The sequence below is a fragment of the Seriola lalandi genome, unplaced genomic scaffold (assembly GCF_002814215.2).
Source record: "Seriola lalandi dorsalis isolate HSWRI2012SDOR001 ecotype SW California unplaced genomic scaffold, Sedor1 jcf7180002054735, whole genome shotgun sequence".
Classification (NCBI taxonomy): domain Eukaryota; kingdom Metazoa; phylum Chordata; class Actinopteri; order Carangiformes; family Carangidae; genus Seriola; species Seriola lalandi.
Window position 1 is genome coordinate 976554 of NW_019525288.1, and position 15593 is coordinate 992146.

At 41.9% G+C, this 15593-nt stretch overlaps 1 protein-coding gene across 1 annotated transcript; it reads left to right on the top strand.

Moving 5' to 3' along the window:
- The first annotated feature begins 2333 nt into the window (after positions 1-2333).
- On the top strand, positions 2334-7531 carry LOC111668308 (uncharacterized). Its single transcript, XM_023424333.2, has 2 exons — positions 2334-2529; positions 4990-7531. The coding sequence occupies exon 2, from the start codon at positions 4998-5000 to the stop codon at positions 6924-6926; it is 1929 nt and encodes a 642-aa protein (XP_023280101.2). The 5' UTR covers positions 2334-2529; positions 4990-4997; the 3' UTR covers positions 6927-7531.
- The last annotated feature ends 8062 nt before the right edge of the window (positions 7532-15593 follow it).

Sequence of the window (15593 nt, forward strand, 5' to 3'; positions counted from 1 at the left end):
TCCATTTCTTCAGTCTATTTGCGTCAGAGCTGCAGACAAATGAGTTTTGGACATTAAAATGATGATAACTGGGGGATTTTCCAAGGCCTCCACACATGTCAGTGAGTCCTATGTCTTATGTGGAGCAGAGTGGTTGGCTGAGATGGTGGTTATACTCCTGGGAATCCATTCCAGAGCTTTTGCATCATGTGAAACTCAGCCTTTTCTGCCCCTTTGTCACTCTTTAGCTGTGCTGCCAGCAGGAGAAACAAACAAGATTGGATTTAATTTTCTTGTTTACTTTAAACAGATAACATTAGATCGTAGCGCATTTGTACAATTCAAGATGTAAGTCTGTTTAACAAGAACAACAAAATAACAGAGTTGTTTCCCGTGTCACAGTTCTTTTTTTCCCCCCTCTAAACATCCTGTAAGACTCTTGTCTGGGGTTTTTTTTTTCCTGTGATGATACACATTGAAAAATCAGGAATATTTCTTTTCAACAGAAAGCCACTGTTTTAATGGATATCTCACAAATAAACACTGTGACTATATATTTTCATAAAACATGAAAATGTAGTTATTGTTACATCTACAGGATCTATAAAGTGTATCGTTATTATTTTAATACCCAACAAGGCTCCTCCAGACAATGTGTTGTGCTATCAGCTCCTGTAACAGGAGAGGGCGCTGTCTCCTAGATAATAGGCCTACTGTCTGTCAGCTGTTAATGCCATAAAACATGGGTCATAAATGAGTTTATTCAAAGATTCATATATGGGAAGAACACTAGAGGGGGAAAAGAAAAGAAAAGAAAAGAAAAGAAAAGAAAAGAAAAACCTAACCCTAAACTACCAAAGCCATTGGGATATCCAACACAGAATATATTATGCAAATCCTGTCTAAGTTTAAGATCTGTTTTGTAAAATGAAAAGATATAACGACAGAAAGCATCATAAATATATATATATATATATATATATATTTCCAAAGATATATTTATTACATGCACTTTGACAAATGTCTTGCTCCAATGCCGCCTTAGTGTATACATATGGATATTGGCTTAGAACAGGACAAAAATAACCTGTTTGGCTGCTTTTCAAGCCCATTTGTGATTAAATACCGGGTTGGTGGGTTTTGAGTGATGTAATCAGATCGTCAGTCCAGTCAGTTGTGTGAGCTCTAATGTCTTCCTTCCAGTTTCAATCTGAAAAACTGTAAAGAGAAATGTATTTGTGTGAATGGTCAGGGAAACACCCACTCTCGCCTTTCTTTTCACAGATGAGTGGAAACAAGTGGCCTGCCACTGGAAAAGATATACTAGGAAAATGATACTCGCAGTTTAAATGAGATTGCAGAGGGTGAATCAATGTGTCATTACTTCATATGTCTTCTAAATTAATGTTCATATTGTTGGAGAAATGTATTCGTAGTTATGCAGCACCTACACTACATTTGATAGTCATTTTGATTTTTCAGATACTTTGACCTAGCAGTGTGTCAGTGTTGCTTGGTTCAGACTGTTGGTGGAGACAACATGTTCACCTGAAAGGGTCAGTTGTTGAATTTCATTAAGTCTCATCCAGACGAACCTTGTCCCATTAACACATAGAAGACAAATAGCAAAGAGTTGCAAAGCATCAGAATACTTGGCAATGGGTTTGGTCCTTCTAACCTAAAATTAGTTTAAAGACAGGACTGGGATAGCATATGAATACTTTAGACAACCTGTTCCTGTATATGTTTGCAATGTCACATGAGTAAGATGACTTAACTCCACAGTCCAAAGACCGGCATGCCTGTTTACTTGAGAATAAATCCCACTTTCACATCATCATGCAGATTTAAATTGGCACTTTTAAACCAAATCAGATCATTTTGCTTCATAATTTACCCAGAAACACTTATTTTAAAAATGTCACAGTTTATCTGTGTAGTTTCTATTTACAGTTAGGGATGAGCATTGCTTACAAACAGCAGAAGGAAAAACCTTCTAGGAATCGTTTTAAGTTGCTATGGACAGTAGTGTGTGTGTGTGTGTGTGTGTGTGTGTGTGTGTGTGTGATGCTCAAGTGGTTTTACTGACAAAACGCCTCTATGCATAATTTATATTAAAGTCATACTCTTGTAAGGGGGTGGGGGGCTCTGACGTGATTTCCTACAGCAATACTTTATTTTCCTGGTAAAGAAGAGCTGCAGGAGAAAGGGTCATTTAATAAAGTGAAAATAATCGCCAGTCCGTTCATAATCACCCATAGCCCCCCAGAGAAATGTGCACTGGGGTGGGTGTGTACGGGAGAGGAGGGGTTAAAGATTGGGAGGCTATAGATTGCAGACGGAGCAGTAGTGAGGTAGGCTGGACTGTGATAGCGACAGATGTCTAGAAAACTGCGAGGGGCACTCCTCAGTTACAACACAGTCCCAGACTGCACCTCGGAGAGCAGGGGCGGAATCTGCAGCTGTCACTCCTAAGGTTTACCTCCATTATCACATCCAGCCGGAGCCTGGAGAAGAAGAAGTTCAACTGATCACTCTCTAGAAATACAGGTCAGTTACATCAGAGCAATTTTTTTTTAATTTTAATGTATTATTTTTTAAGTTGAAACACGTTCAGGATAAAAAAAAAGAAAGAAAGAAAGAAAGAAAGAAAGAAAAGTGAGTGAGTAAGAAGAAGAAAAAAGATTCCTTAGAGCTGCAGCTCACCTATTGTTCTCTATCTCACTCCTTCCCTTTCTCCTAATATGCAAATGTAAAGCTACATTTCAAGGATGACATTATACAGACAGGATTCTTTATTTTCTCCTTCTCAGCGGTTGAATTGGATGTAGCTTTGTGCTTCTTCCACCAAGCACCAGCGCTGGGTTTTAAGCAGACCAGGCGATTAAAAATCATTCCGGAATAAAGAAAGCGCGAAACAAAGTTATGAAGTTGTGGCACTATGTAGATGAATAATGTATTAACACGTTATTGCTGTGAATTTCTTTTTCTTTCACGTGGCCGGGTGAGTATAGCTGCGACATTTTCAAATGCTCGTGAACAAAAAGGGCAGAGCAGCTGAGACAGGCAGCGGTGGGTGGGTTGAAATGGGGGATGGAGACCCCTCTACAGCTTTTATCAGTCAAATGTTCATGGCCGGTGTATAGTGCAGGATAATTAGCCTGTGTGATAGCCTATAGTCTACTATAGTACATCTTGGCATCAGTGTAACTTAGCGAGACCCAATACTTTTGTCAGTGAGAAGCTGCTGGTGAGGAATCACCATCCTTTGTTACCGGCCGGCACATGCTGCCATACCTATGCGCGTCTCCTTTATCTCTCTAATACGAGCATAAAGCTTGGTGTCGACTGTACATTTGACTTTGGTATTTTGTTAAAAAAATGTTTTGACACATTGTAAGTACAAATCCACTGCGATTAGATCTCAAAATAGGAGGTTTTTTCTTCAAATTGTAAATTTTGCTTTGTCTGATTTAGAGGCCGGAGACATCAAGTGGGGTTTGGCAAAAAAAATGGCCAAATAAGAAACCAACCACACACAAAAAAATTAGTTATAGTATGATTAGTTAGAAGTATCAAAAGGCAGAATTAGAGTGGTGTTACTGAAAAAGCAGACACGATTACTTTTTCTTTTTTTTAACAAACGGATATTAGATTGTAAATCGGTGTAATGGTTACGCAGCCAATCTCAACCTGATGTGTGGCGCATCCTCTCTTGATTGCTCCATTGCAGCACTACGGACAGTTCCCGGATTGTTCGTACCTGCACCCACATGCTATCCCGCAGGGTAACTACCCTCCTTGTGGCATTTTGGGCAAAAAAAGAATAAATAAAACAAACCATGTTGCATAATATTTCTAGCTTCCATTGGAATAGCATCTGTCAAACCAAAATAGGCTACTCAAATGAGCAGAGCGTGGCATTTAAATAATATCAAGCTATTATCTATTATCTGTACAGAATCAAGGCCTCTGTTTTGCATGATATTCAAACAGGCCGATATGTTCTGGGTCAGCTGAAACAGTCACTGAAGGAAAGTTGAACTTCCAGTTCTCTATCCTGTCACTGAGGGGAAGTTGGATTCTGTGGCAATCTTCCTCTACAGAAACAACCGTGCTGTGACATGAACACAATTGCATGTCTGTAGTACACATTTGCTCCATTCACAGAATGTGTCAGTTTGATTATTGAGCACTGATATGCGATCTATACCGAAGATGCAGCCTTGTAACTTAGATGTTAAATGTGAATGTAACTTCAGGCTCTGGATTGTCTCTACGTGTCTTGTGGGACTCACTACACTACCTACTTTGTAGCTTGACACACTGAGACAGGAATCGTTGTGCATCTACATCATAGATGCACAACCCAGAGCTGTGGGTTCATTTGGCACTAAGCCTTACCAGACATTCCTGAAAGGTTAGAGAGTCTGATCTCAATAAGGTTCCCATGCATTTACATTTGTTTTCTAGCCAAACTGTGTTTGGCAGAGAGCAGTTTCCAAATTGAACTTCACTTCCAGAGAATAGACTTCTCTCCATTCTCCTTTCTGACAAAAAAACTCTTTTACATTTGAAGGATCTAAGTCGTATCCATGCTGCACTTGTTTTGTACTTTGTATTTCAACCAGAAGACAGGACCCTTTTAGATGAGACAGTATTGAGGGATTTTCATTACCCCCCCAAAAAAAACCCCAAAGTAAACATGCGCATTTATAAATCAGGAGTATCACCTCCAAACATGGCTAAGATAGTGTTTCAGTGGTCAGCACTGCTGCTGGGTTTGAAGCCGGTTTTGTCCCACAGACCAGACACACTGGTCAGGAATGAAAGGAATGAATGTGTTTGTCTGACTATGTCTTAAAGAGATATTGCATTTTTTCTTGATATTGCATTTATTTCTAGAACAATGTTTAAACATTTTTAAACATTGATGATACAAGAGACAGGGCAAAATAAACAGTGTCTTATTTCTCATATTAAATGACACCTTCACCCATTTGTTTCTAGGAGACATCATGGGAGGCAAACTGAGCAGGAAGAGGAAGGGATATGATGTGAGCGACCCCAAAGAGACAAAGGGTGAGACTGCAGCTGCTGGTGCAGAGGAGTTTGCTAAAGTGGAGGATGGAGCCCCACCCACAGAGGATCAGTTGACAGCTGAGGCTGACAATGTGGTAAAGGAAGCTGCAGGGTCAGCTGTGGCAGCAGTAACTAAAGCTGTAGAAGCTCCAGAGGAGCCCAAATCTGCACCTCCAGAAGAACCAGCTGCAGCAGCAGACGAAGCAGCTCCAGTCGCAAAAGAACCGACTGCAGCAGCAGCAGAGGAAGCAGCTCCAGTAGTAGAAGAACCAGCTGCAGCAGCAGATGAAGCAGCTCCAGTTGCAAAAGAACCAGCTGCAGCAGCAGCAGCAGCAGAGGAAGCAGCTCCAGTTGTAGAAGAACCAGCTGCAGCAGCAGCAGAGGAAGCAGCTCCAGTTGTAGAAGAACCAGCTGCAGCAGCAGATGAAGCAGCTCCAGTTGTAGAAGAACCAGCTGCAGCAGCAGCAGATGAAGCAGCTCCAGTTGTAGAAGAACCAGCTGCAGCAGCATCAGAGGAAGCAGCTCCAGTTGTAGAAGAACCAGTTGTAGTAGCAAAGGAATCTGCTCCAGCAGCAGAGGAACCAATCACAGCAGCAGAGGAAGCAGCTCCGGTTGTAGAAGAACCAGTTGTAGTAGCAAAGGAATCTGCTCCAGCAGCAGAGGAACCAGCTCAAGCAGCAGAGGAGCTGCTTGTTCCAGTAGTACAGGAGCAAGTCCCAGTAGAGCTCCCAGAGGCTAAAGCAGCAGCAGCAGAGGAACTCTCTGCTCCAGCATCAGAACCTGTGCAAAGTGAGGCTGACCCAGAGCCTACAGCTGCACCCGAAGAGCTACCTGTAGCGGAACCTGCTGCAGCTGTGGAATCTGTACCAGAACCAGAGGTTGTTCCAGTCATCACAAAGGAAGCACCTGAGGACCAAGAACCAGAGCCCATCCCAGAGACTGTTACTGAGCCTGAAGCAACTGTCGTGGAGACAGTGGTCCCTGCTGCTATCCCTGAACCCGAGCCAGTGGCTGAACCAGCTGTACAAGCAGTGTTGGAGAAAGCCCCAGAACCAGAGCAAACCCTCGAGCCAGAACCAGAGCCAGAGCGAGTACCAGAGGTAGAGCAGAAACCAGAGCCAGAGTCAGTGGAAGCATCTGAGCCAGAACCTGAACCAGTGCAAACCCCAGTGCCAGTGCTAGAACAATCACCAGAGCCAGAACCAGAGAAAGTACAAGAGCCAGAGCCAAAACAAGAGGCTGATGCAGGGGAACCAGCAGCAGTGGAACAAGTAGAAGAAGTTGAGCCAGAACCAGTCATACCCACATCTGACATTCCTGAACCTGAGACTGTGGAAGCAGAAGCACTTGAGGTCTTGGAGACTGCAACAGAGGAGGTCCCCAGTGAACATCAACGTGAACAGGAGGAACCTGTTGCAACCGAAGCCTCCAGCACTGAGACGGCAGCTAAGCCAGAAGCACCAGAACCCGTCCCTGAGATTGTCATCTCAGAGTCTGTATCTGCCAGCGAAATTACTGCTGAGTCTGAAGTGGAAGCTGAGGCCACTGCGGAAGAGGTGCCTTGCCAAGGGCCCGAGGTCAAAAGCAAGATGGAGAATGGAGATTTAGAGTGCGATTCTCGCACAAAGGATGTGGCAGAAGTAGATGCACTTCCAGCTGTGAATGGAGAGTGCACAGATCCTACCGCCACACACACAGAGGAATGTGTTAACGGTAGTGAAATGCCAGAGGAGACGCCTATCAAGGAGCAGAGTGACTTTGAACTGAAAAAGGATGTGAACCTGAGTGGGGATGCCCAGGAAGTTCCCGATGCAGTCTCCGACGTGGTTGAAGGTCTCGGCACCGAGGTCACCCAGGCGGTCTGAAAAGAAGCCATCTTTCAAATCAACGTGAAGTCAGTTTAATCCTCAGATGGTGCGAGAAAGCCATCAAGGTATCACAAACACAGCTAGGCTTTCTGAAATGCTGTAACCACTGCAATGTCTCTTGTGGTAACTCAGGCAAAAGGATGTTTTCTTTTGAGTAACCAAAAATGAAACGCAACCACTTGAGGATAGAATGAAGGAGAGAAAGAGACAAAGAGAGATAGGCAGAGAGAGAGAGAGCAAGATAGCAAGTGAGATGGAAGTGCAAAGGGAGACTTGAGTTTAAAATCTGTTGGGTGCAGACAGACAGTCAAACATGACAGCAGAGCAAAAAATACTGGACGGTAAATATGATATTAATGAATGAAATGAATAAATCTGTCTTTGTGTGTGACCCCAATGAATATTACAAAGTGGTTTATTGGAACAGCATTCATCATTAGTATATTATCTGATTTAGAATTTCATATATCCTTTCTATTACTATAAGCAGAGACGTGACTGAAATGTTTTGGCCTTTTATAATAATGGAACCTGTGAGGACTGTTAATTTTAAATGAATTGATTGTTCGGAATAGAGAATAAAAACAGATTGTTATAGCCTATACAGTTATCTTCTTTTCTTTTCATGCATTCTCTCAGCACCAAGTGTGTCACAATTATCTGAGGCACAGGGTTACTATAAGACTTATTGTACTTTGCACTAAGTTTTGCATCAGACTTTCTGATTAATGAACCAGTCAGTGAATCTTAGCTGATTTTCAAATCATAAAGTCCACAAAATACTTATAGTTTTGCTATTATATAGTTGCAAGAGAAGCCAGAGCAACGTTAGAACTTCATGGTCCTGTTAATTTCAAACCACATGTTGACATCCACTGTCACAGACTGCTCATATTAGCTTTAGTGGGTCAGAGTTTGGCTGATTATTCACATCTACAAAGAGCAATGTCCTTTGGGTCACCGTCCAGATCACAAATGCTTTTGGTAGGTGGAACATGGCTGGCTACTGTATGCAGCCTGAATGTCATGACCGGGCGAAGAAAAGGAGAAATCAGTTTTCTGATGTAATCTCCCTCAGCCCCTTTCTCTCTCACATCACCATGCCTATTGCGGAGACTCCGTGCCATAGCAGCACCCCTTGCCAACATTTCACAGATCTATACCGGCAAGGGGAGCTAAAAGAGAGGGGGGAGGGGCAGGAATGCTTGCAATAGGCAAAGAGGAGGAAGAGGGGGTAGGGGAAGGATGATCTGGAATGAAAGCAAATGTTGTGATGCTGCACAGAGGAAAAGAAGATGTCAAAGATGTACTCTCTTTTGGCAACAGGCTATTTTGAGGCTATTTCACAGATTGAAATTCGGCAAGCATTTGGGATGAGTAGAGCTGGATGGTAGTTGGCATGCATAAACATGTTTTGACACCTATCTGATGCCTTCTTGTAGAATGCTGCCACGCCTTCTGCTCACACTAATGTCAGAGACTACAGGGTCTTTGTCGTGCAGGTGCTAAAGCACACGCGTTAACAAGAGGGAGTAAAATTATATTGTGTTCTGTGCATGTGTGTATGCACATAGACAGTGGGGAGATGTGTGTATGTGTGTGAGGTGGACGGGTTAGCATTTGTAGAGTATGGTCATCCAACCTTGAAATAACGGCTGGACCATGGGTCACATCATGAGAGCAGATCTGATAGTGATAACAGAAACCTCCCACAGTAGTAGCTCCATAATGGGCCCATCCACATACCAGCTCTCTCTGGTTTCTTAAAAAAAATACTCCAGCACTGCACATTTATTAAAGGAATGTTGTGGAGAGGGTATGGGGGCCAGCAGGATGAACTTACTGGCAAGTTTTTCTTCTTTATTTGCCAAACAGTTTAGTCGAAATACTGCGGTTCGCTGCCGCAGGTTGCCTGTTCGGAAACAATTTTATAGCAAAATTAATGGGTTAGTGCAACATCAGTTTTGCAGAGATAATATCTACATTTTTTTCAAGAAACTGAGACATCACATAATGCTTTATAAAGTGTTTCCTCAAACCATTTCATATCAAAAGTATGATGTCAGTTTATATGACCTTCATTATCTGACAACAACATTTGTGCTGTATTGGTTTAAACATTCAAACATATAACAGTTCAGAAATGAGGGCTGTAATCATTTTCAGGACTGTATTTCCTAAAAAAAAAAAAGTCAGTTTGGCAGCAATATGACTGAACCCTTGTCAACTCAGCTGAATAAAAGGTAAAAGGGGGGACTGGGAATAGAGGGGAGACCCCAAACCAAGCTGAATGGTAATTGCAATAGCAGTAGTAGTAGACTTCCATGATAGAATATTAAGTTTGTTGGAAAGCTCATCATTTCCACATTCCCTTGTTCAACGTCTTCTTCACTTTCTTTCCCTTTTATGTGTGTGTTAGTGTGGGAGAACAGGGTCCTTGTCTTTTTGGATCTTGATTTAAACACAGCCTTAAAGTTGCATAGTTGTGAAAGGCCAGCTGCACTGCCTGGTTACGCTAACACTATGTGCTCTATATGCAAGCTCCTGCACAAAGCTCAGACTGTGTTCCAGCTTCTTTTTTCCCTGTGTGGGGACTAGCCTGCAGGCTTGAGCTATCACCAACTGATGCCTGTGAGAAGCAAAAGGAAAAAGAAAAACGTGAACTAAATCCAAAGGCTATATTATGAGGAAATTCATGCAGCACTGACCTATTAGGTCAACTTTTCAAGTTTGTTTTGGTTTTCTCTTGTGGCCAGCGTATCAAAGACATAGGTTTAGAAATCCTCACTGCAGAAGCTTTTTTTTTTTTTTTTTTTTTAAACAAACTCAAAAAGGTTAACGGTTGATTCTTTGTTAATATGTAAGTGTCTCCATGAATGAGAAATAGAGGGGGAGAGGGGGGAAGATCAGCATAAACAAACAATAATTTAAACTGATATCCTGTAGAATATCCCCACAGTATTAAGTAACAAGTGATTCTGTATAGTGCATGTATGAAACCATCATGCTCAAACTTATCTGACATACAGTATAACTACAGGGTTACAGACTCAGAGTTATATGTGAAAGGATATATTAATGGTACAGTGATTATTTAAAGCTTCTTTGGAATTTGCTGTTGCTGTTTCTGAAATCCCTCACTATGTATTATACTGTAGATTGCACAATGGTGGAAGAGGTATTTACATCCTCTACTTAAATAAAAGTAGTACAACAATAAAAAAGTACTCCATTACTAGAAGGGCAAGATCAAAGTCAAAATCCTACTCAAGTTAAAGTATTATGATGAGAAATATCTTAAAAGTATCAGAAAAAAAGGGACTCATAATGCAGAAAAATGCTAATGGTGAGTTATATATCAGGGGAGGCAGGAGCCAATTAACAGCAGCTTACTGTTGAAGCTGCTCGAGATGGAGCTAATTTAAACAACCTGACATATATATAGTAGTAAACTAGCTAGTTTAGTTCAGTGTTTCCCAAACTAGAGGGGTTTGACCCCTCCTCAGGTTAAGTGAACTGCAACATGGACTTGAAGTGCATTTTCAGGGGCTTTATAGAAGACTGAGGCATTTTACTCTGCACTGAACTGGCTCTATCTCTTGACAAACCTGCCTAAGACAATATTTAACATATGAGTAATTACACGCCTTTCCCTATCTAGAGGTCAGTCATATTAAACAACTCCAAGTGTGCTTCTGGGAAGGAATCTTTTTATAGGAATTGGTCATTACTGAGATACTAAACAGGGAAGATGGGAGTGTGTGAGGGAAAACTGCTCATGTCGATCTCTGACATGCTTTCTGATATAAGAGATATTCTTACTCCCTCGCTCCATCCGCTCAGCTGACTGAGTGGACAATAAGAGTCAGGTGGCCAAATTGCAGCAACAGCTGATCACTATTTATTATTCAAGCAAGAGGGTGTCAGAGCAGAAGTACAGACAGCATAACACACACAACTACAGCCAAAAACAAACAACTCACTCTTCACTTTTCATCACGTTCTCTCATCCCAGACAGAGACAGTCTAACACACACACACACACACACACACACACACACACACACACACACACACACACACACACACACACAGATATCTAATGCTTTTATTATGATTACTGTACAGAGACTTCCTCTCTCTCCCTTTATGTTCTCTAAAGCGGTCAGTCAGGAGATGCAGTAAGTAGGTGACATGCTGAAAGAGGAAGAGTGTCTTTTATGGATTCATCTCCTGGTTCAAACTGTACCTGCATCAGCAAACTATGATTTTTTTTACTTTTCTCTCAGGTTAGATCTCTCTCACTGTTGGTGTCTCACACACATTATCAGCATTACTGCCTCCTCTCCTTTCTCCTCTGGACCTGTAAATCTTTTTTACCTTCTTTATCATGGTCTCTCTCTTGTTCTGACTCTGGTGTACCTTCCCACCCCCGAATCCATCCATCTGGACATGTGTGCTAATGCTGTCATTGTATCAGGGCAGGCAGAAGCCTATTAGATAGAGCTGGGTGGTAGTAAGGATCAATATTGATCCATAGGGTTAGTCTAATGGATGCTGAGAGTAGCAGTGATTCCCCTTTGTCTGCTCAAAGATCCCATCACCCTTAACTCCTCACACATGCGCACACTCTCTCTCAACCACACACACAGACACACACGTACGTGCACACACACACACACGCACACACGCACGCACGCACGCACGCACACACGCACACACACACACAATCAAAGAAGACACTGCTTTCTGTTCTGTCTCACTTTGCTGATGCAGCTGCTGTGCTGAGTGAGCACTTTACAGCTTCCCATTTTCTCCATGTATACTGTGTGTGAATGTGTGTGTGTGTGTGTCTGTGTGTGCGTGTGTGTGTGTGTACCTATGTAAACAGTATCCACGTAAACATATAAGGGCCTGTTCATTCTCTGCTGTATCTATATGTATTACACTTTTATCAAGCATTCCATGCTATTAAGCCAAGTTTGCACAGCTTTCCTTGTTAGGACGTTGCATTGACTTCCACTCATTGTGGACAGCCTAACCCCAACCTTAAACAGGACCTCCACAATGATGTTTTGCCTCATCAGGACCAGGCTTTGGTCCCCATGTAGACTACTAAAACATGTTTCTATGGTACCACGCCTAGTTTGGTGTTAACTGAGACTAGCACAGAAACCTATTTAGGTTTTGCCATCACAAATTGAAGCGGGTAACAGTGTCCTATCATCTCAGTTTTCATCTTGGCTCAACACCTGCTGAGATTTTCAGCACTCAGGCCGTTGTATCAGCAACTATTCAATGTCACAGGGTTTGCTGGCGAGCACCAAAATTAAAGTCGTGACAGCATTCACAATCACTACATCCATCATTCAGGCCTTTTTTTTTTTTTTTTTTTTACAGCACTTTTGACTGTTGTGTGTCCCACAATTTTTGTAACTTTCCAAGACTGACAGACTGTGTGGAGGTGAGGATGTAAACAGGGTTTTAAACTCTTTCTCGAGCTCTCTTTTTTCACTGGTGATGTGTAAAAACAAGCTCAACATTACAAATGTTTTCAACTGTTATTATCAAATGTACATAGTTTTCACCCTAGCCTCGCGGCCTTCTGGAGCAGCTATAAACACTGCTGATTTACAATATGGTCAGAGCCGCTAAAGAAGCCTCAAACTGCAAGCTTCAAGCAGAGATGAGGGGGCTACAAAACTCCATTAAACTCATTTCTTTCTAACTCCACATCCATCGATTTTTGTGACTTGTAGTCTTCAGCCCCAACCAATGTGATGCACCAGATTTTACACAGCTCCCCTCGAGCAAAAACAGGGTTTACATAACTGTTTTTTTTAAATATATATACGCAGTTGTACTGCCCAGGACCTTAAGCATAGCTTAGCATATTTTGATGTGTGAAATTGGTGGAGTTCCCCTATAAAATGTTGAATTGGTCACTTCCTGCATGCCAATATAAATCACATGCTCATTGGCTTAGCTCATTGTGTTCTTAATACACAAACCGATATACACAAACACTATAGTAATTATGCTTTAATACATGTATTTAACACATGAATTATATAACAAACAAACCATCCTCATACATAGTTTTACATCGAACAACCACTCCACCTGTTATCTCAGCCTGGTCAGTGCAACAGGGGTGGCTTACAAGGAATGCGTAAGGGCAGTGTGTGTGTTTTAGATTAGAGATGGAAACTCATTCTGTGTGCAGTCACCTTGGTCAAGCCCCTGGGCCCTTTAGGTTCCCAGGAAACATGCAGTGAGAAGTCCCTTCCTCTCTCTGACCACTTCAGCTGTCTCCTGGTGTCATGTGGCCACTATGTTATGTTACGTTATGATTACATAAATGTTTCTTTTCTGACCTAAAGCACTTACGTTGTTGTCAATTAATTTCAACGAACAATGGAACAAGGTTACAACCAAACTCTGAAAGAACAGGGTACACTTCTTCAAATGTTCAGCTTTTTTTACCTGAAGATTATATGGGAGATATAGGTGCTTTTAGTGGCAGCTGGAGCTACAGGAAACACATTTCACACCACCTACTTTATTTTAATCAATATATTAAGACAGAAAGCACTTTGGCTGTTCTATTTTCATTAAACATACGCATACTGAAACTGCATTTGTGCCCTTGTAATAAAATTCCAGCTGTAAATTGTTTCAGCCCCAGCCAGCACGGCTGCAGAGGAGTGTCCACTGGGGAGAGATGACCTTCACTGTGCCTCTGGTGACAGAGCTAAATCAAAGCTGCTGCTTGTTTAAGACAGCCACTGTACACTGGCTGTATGGCCCCTGGTGAATTATTTATACATGAAATGAAATGACCTCTGATACCCTGAAGGCAGCACGGGTAGGGCAAGGACACAACAGACGAGAGCAGAAGGTATAGGGGGTAGGCAGAGAGAAAGTTGCAGTCGGGAAGGAAGATAGAAGCAGATGGAGAGATAGAAACTGATAGCTCAGCTCTCAGGAGGAGCCTGCAGGGGTTCATGGTCTTTCCCAACCTGTTTGAGCGGCAACTCGCTCTCCCTCCCTCTGTATGGTTATGTGATCTTGAATGTCTGTCTTTGTGAGGACAGATATAACTTTTATTCCCAGAAAGAGAAGATGTTTTTGGAAAGTCAGGACATTTTAGCCATTTTACAGGAATGTTTGAGGGTTCAGATTAGTTAAGGTTAAAGTAAGGGATCAGATAGAGAATGCATTATGTAAATGGGGGACCTCACAGGCATAGAAGTGCAAATGTGCACGTGTGTGTCTGCTTGCAAGAGGCAGTAGCCTACTTACAAGCAGAGTAGTCAACTTTGATAACATCCACCTGAAAGCTATTCAAGCAGGATATTCTGTTATGCAACACACACACACACACAGAGAGAGAGAGAGAGAGTCAAATACAGACCAGTCCTGTTTCCTGCAAATTCCTTTCATACACAATTATGCATTAGTGAATAACGTTGAATGTCAGTGTTCAGCCAGTGCCAGTGCAGAAAGTTCATAAAGCTTAGTAAACGTAAGGTGACGTGTCAGGGTGATGGATGGGATGTAAGCATTTTGCCTTTGCCTTTGCCTCATACTAGTCAGTATTGAAATTTTTAATATTGTTGTATTCACCATGACCATGATTTTGGCCTTAGCCACGTGGTTTAAGTTGTTATATAATAAATATTTTAAGAATAACTGGGGTGCCTAGGGGACAAGACACAGATCATAAACCGTTGCACACCCAGTTTGCGTCTGGCTAGATACATTTGTTGTAAGTCATTCACCATCTCTCTCTCTCATGTCATTTCCTGTTATATTGACGCTGTCCAATAATAGCATTAAAAAAAAGACATGATGTATTTAAATATAGACAATATAAGGGCTCTGTTTTAGTACAGCAAAGGAAAAATAATCCAGGAAGCATTACATTTTGTCAGATTTGTATTTCTCAAAATAGTTGTATATGCACTGGGAGTTGAACAGCGATGGGCTGGGACAGATGTGTCTTTGCAGCTGCCTGCCAGTATCAGCATTGACTGTCACTGTATAGATTTAAAGTCGATCGAGGATTTGACACGTTTCAGAAGAATCTTGTCCCATCTTTGATTACCCATCCATCATTTCTACTACCTGTAAAACCTTCTGAATGACATGCCAGCTCAGCACAGCAGGTGGCTTGTCAGCTGGTTAACCTATAGCTGAATGGCAGGCTGAATACAAAGGTAGATCTTCTGTGGTTTACACGCACACACTCTGACTAAACCTGACGCAGGAATGTGTCACTACTGTTTGGCACCGAGTCAACACCACTGTTTTCAACTCTGTCATCATAAAAATTCTACAATTCCTTAAATTCCTACAATATCTACAATTCCTTCTCATGCCAACCATGAGGAGGATATGTAAATCTGTAGTGCAGGACGATATTATTATAGGCCAGTTGACAGAGGGACTGAGTGACAGGTATGACAGCTTGAAATACTACATTCTTCTCCAACTACGACTAACAACCCCCACCTTTCTCTCTCTCTATCTCACTCACACAAACACACACACACTCACATTTTGTGGGTTATAACTAAGGTAAAGAATACATATTCAGAATGTGGAAAAGTAAAGAACAAGCTAGCTTCAGGTGCAAAACCAACCTCAATGCACTCTCTC

What these genes read in the sequence shown, in the direction of transcription:
- LOC111668308 (XM_023424333.2), top strand. Translation starts at nt 4,998, where the DNA reads ATGGGAGGCAAACTGAGCAGGAAGAGGAAGGGATATGATGTGAGCGAC.